Source organism: Cyprinodon variegatus, unplaced genomic scaffold, assembly GCF_000732505.1.
Source record: "Cyprinodon variegatus isolate N-32 unplaced genomic scaffold, C_variegatus-1.0 Scaffold653, whole genome shotgun sequence".
In the NCBI taxonomy this organism is placed as follows: Eukaryota; Metazoa; Chordata; class Actinopteri; order Cyprinodontiformes; family Cyprinodontidae; genus Cyprinodon; species Cyprinodon variegatus.
In genome coordinates this window covers 377,130-381,233 of record NW_015151106.1, presented here as the reverse complement: position 1 = coordinate 381,233, position 4,104 = coordinate 377,130, and the positions used below count along the sequence as shown (strand labels likewise).

General features: G+C 42.3%; 1 protein-coding gene across 1 annotated transcript in view; it reads left to right on the top strand.

The window, feature by feature from the left end:
• LOC107096832 (receptor-type tyrosine-protein phosphatase-like N) overlaps nt 1-4,104 on the top strand; it is a 28,930-nt gene that overhangs the window by 11,759 nt on the left and 13,067 nt on the right. The window contains exons 7-10 of the mRNA XM_015393701.1: nt 854-997; nt 1,082-1,113; nt 2,159-2,260; nt 2,901-3,068. Of these exons, the coding sequence (XP_015249187.1) occupies nt 854-997; nt 1,082-1,113; nt 2,159-2,260; nt 2,901-3,068 (446 nt within the window). The remainder of the gene's footprint in view (nt 1-853; nt 998-1,081; nt 1,114-2,158; nt 2,261-2,900; nt 3,069-4,104) is intronic.

Genomic DNA, 4,104 nt, shown 5'->3' with positions numbered 1-4,104 from the left:
AATTGTGAGGAAAAAAAAGTCAGAATTCTGAGAATAAAGTCAGAATTCTGAGATTAAAGTCTGAATTCTGAGATTAAAGTCAGAATTCTGAGATTAAAGTCTGAATTCTGAGATTAAAGTCAGAATTCTGAGGGGAAAAAAGTCAGAATTCTGAGATTAAAGTCAGAATTCTGAGATTAAAGTCAGAATTCTGACATTAAAGTCTGAATTCTGAGATTAAAGTCAGAATTCTGAGATTAAAGTCTGAATTCTGAGATTAAAGTCTGAATTCTGAGATTAAAGTCAGAATTTTGAGAAAAAAGTCAGAATTCTGAGATTAAAGTCAGAATTCTGAGATTAAAGTCAGAATTTTGAGAAAAAAGTCAGAATTCTGAGATTAAAGTCAGAATTCTGACTTTTTTCCGATACTAAACTGAAATAAAATTTAAAAATCAGTTAACTTTTTTTTTCCAGTGGCCCTAATCCTCTTCCGTACTTTTAAGATCTTTATTGCAGTTTCAAACATATTATGAGTGTATTTTTTACCAACCGTCTAATGAACTATTCAGTTATTAACACAGTAATTAAAAGTATCACTTCCTGCTTTGCTGTTGGTGTCGTGTTTAAACGTCTCACCATCATGGTGAAATATGCCATGTGTTGGGCTATAAATGCGGTCAGTTAGTTCAGTATCAGGAGGATTTAAGAGGAATTTTTCGCGGCATTACATCTGTAAAGAGACGTCCTAGTTTACAGTTGCGGAGGGGCCACCCAGGTGTCAGTGATGGGGCCCCTAAGAGGCCATGGGCCCCTAAGCAGCTGCTGTCACTGCTTACTGATAGTTACTCCATTGTCCCCCTGCTCCCTCTTTCAGAACGCTCCCTGCAGAGACTGGCTCTTCTGCTGGACCACTACGGCCTGGATGTGAAGGATCTGACCCCGGAGCAGAAGGACGACCTGCCGGCGGCTCTGAAGCAGCTGCAGCTCGACGCCGCCTACCGTCCCCAACAAAGTGAAGGTGGGTGAAGCCCTTTTTCCACCGGTTTCAGCTGCAGGATCTGATCTCACTGAAATGAAACGGCTTTGTCTGTGTTTCCATCAGATCACTATGGAGAAGATGCAGCCAAGAAAAAGGTGAGCGTCTCTCATGGTATGCATGTATAAAGTGGATTATGTTGAATCAAAGTGAAGAGAAATGAAGCTAAACTGATGATGATGACAGGAGGATCTGTTATTATTCATTCTGCTTACTTCATATTTTTATCAACTGGTCAGAAAATAGTGAAAGATCTCAAACCTGGGCGTGCAGGTAGAGCAGCGGTTAACTCGCACAACCCACATACAGAGGCCTTAGTCCTTGACCCCGACCCGGGTTCGAATCCGACCTGTGGCCCTTTGTCTCTCCCCCTCCCTCATACCACCTTTCCTGTCAGCGTACTGTCAGAAAAACGAGCCACTAGTGCCGAAAAAACTGCAAAAAAAAATAAATCTCAAACTTTTAAATGTTGATGATTATAGCAGCATATTATTAGCATAAACTTCATTACTTTGTACACTGGAAAAACCATGTAGAAATAAGTAAAAAAAAATTATTAAGAGTATTTACCCTTAATTTGAGTAGTTAAATTAGGTAGTTTGCCAAAGGAATTGATATTTAAGAAGATAATTAGCCTCCCATTCTATTTTAGAAATTCTAGGAACCACTAGTAAACCTGCAGACTGAGAGCGAAGTGCTCTGTTAGGAACATAAGGAACAATCAGATCTCTGATATCAGATGGAGCTTGGCCATTAATATAAGGTTCTGATGGAAAGGGGCGGGGCCAAACATGGACCTAAACTTTAGGTCTTAAAGGAACCTGCTGAGCCGCGTTTAGTCTTAGCTAAAACTTGTGTGTCCAGACTTAGTTTTTTTAATCCAACCCATGATTAATCAGGAAGTGGTTTGATTGAGTTAATGAGACTAAAACCAACCAATCAGCTGACAGGACGGAGCTCCTGTCCAGCTAGCAGCTCGTCTCTCTAAATGTCTGATTATTTTCTCAGGGAGAAGCACGAAGAGAACCACCGACCTGCTTTCCACAAAGTCAGTCCTGATCGAAGCTGTTCTAGATCTGCCATTCTAGATCTGCTCTCTAAAATAAACAGAGGAGTTCTGATTGATGTGAAATCTCCTTCCAGGGACCAGTGATCAAGTTCAACAGCAACCAGCGCTACGCCACCACCGCCGTCACCGCCTGCGTGGTCCGAGAGGTAGCCAGCAGGGTCGGCGTGCCGCTGCAGGTGCGTCTTATTCAAACCATCAGTGGTTACTTCTCTGAATGAGTGAATAAACTCGCAGCAGTCAGCAGATAGATCAGCTCTGTGGAGGAGATAAGCAGATAAAGAACATCTGATAACATCTGAGCTGCTTTTATGGCAGCAGAGACCCTGGAAGAGCTCCAGCAGCAAAGTTAAACATTACATCCGACCCATGAAGGAGCGACCTGAAGCACTTTAACACTTTAAAACCTCTCACGAATTTAAAGGTGCTTTAAAATACAAATAAAATATGTGGAAGGTATAATCAGAGCAAAGATTAAACAAACAGATCAGATCTGGGAAAAAAGCTCCATGTAATCCAGCATGGAGGTGGAAGCATTATGCTGCGGGGTGTTTCCTGCTAATTGAGTGTCATTTTTTCTTGTAGGTAGGAGCAACATATGAATAATAAAACTGAAACATAGAAGCTTAATCATGGGTGTTTTAGTTGCTTTTTATGTAAAGCTACAGTTAATCTGAGAGGCCACTAGAGGGCGCACTGACCTATTAATGTTCTGCGTCCTAAAAGCAGATCTGAAACTAAACTCAGAGCTTTTTTTTCCCCCATGTTAAATCCACGGAGTCCTTTTAGAATAAGACTTCCTGTCTCCGTCTCCTGCAGGATGTGATGGTGCGTAACGACAGCCCCTGTGGGACCACCATAGGGCCCATCCTGGCCGCCCGCCTCGGCATCCCGGTGGTGGACATCGGCGCCCCTCAGCTGTCCATGCACTCCATCAGGGAGATGTGCTGCACCTCCAGCGTGCTGCAGAGCACCACGCTCTTCAAGGTAACGAATTCCTTTTTCTAACAGCTATGCTCTGTATGCTCTGATTTAAAGATGTCCTACGTGACCCATGACCCCTGATCTATGGCTACGTTCACACTGCAGGCCTTCATGCTCAATTCAGATTTTTTTATGAAATCACATTTTCAAATATATGCGACTTGTATGTGATCTCTTGTGTGAACTGCAGTCATGCAACGCAAGTGTCCCGCATGCGCAGTAGAGGACGTGATGACGTCACAGGCCAGCGTTCTCTGTGTTTATGGAAGTTAACATGGATGCTAGTGCTGGAGAACATCAAGCGGTCTTTCCCAACCATAAAAACACAATCTTTTCAATATGGTTGAACATAAATTCTGCTCTCCGCATCATCGTCTACCATGGTTGTTATTTTTCTTGCCACTCCAGTGTAGCAAGACCCAGCATAGTTACCTTTGTCGGGTATTAATCGCGTTCCGGTCGGATGAATGCGACCTGGCCGTTCAGACTTAGGTCGCATTTGAAAAGATCAGCTGCGTATCAGATTCAGGACCACAGAGCCAAGTGGCCTGGGTCGCATTGGAAAAAATCAGATCTGTGTCGTTCAGACTGAAATAAAAAGATCGGATCCAGGTCGCATATGGGCAAAAAAATCGGATTTGGGTCACTTCAGGCTGCAGAGTGAACGTAGCCTAAGTCTACAGTGGACCAGAATAAACAGCTTTATACTCAGAGTGATCCTCTGTAGTTCATCTCGGTTTAAACCTCAATATATTTAGTCCGGTTTAAAAGCTGCACAGAACCGCAGTCGTCACGCCAACATGTCAGTGTTTATGGAAACCTGCCAGTCTGCAGGTTATTATTAGATTTATTCACTTTAGGGCTGCAAATAACGATTATTTTGCTCATCTATGAATCTGTTGATTATTTTTTCAATTAATAATCTGATTACAGCGGAGTATTAGGACCAGGCTAGAGATATTTTTCTATTTTTTATTTTAAGAATAAAGTTGCAATATTACGAGAATAAAGTCATCAAACATCAACCAGCTTCAGAATG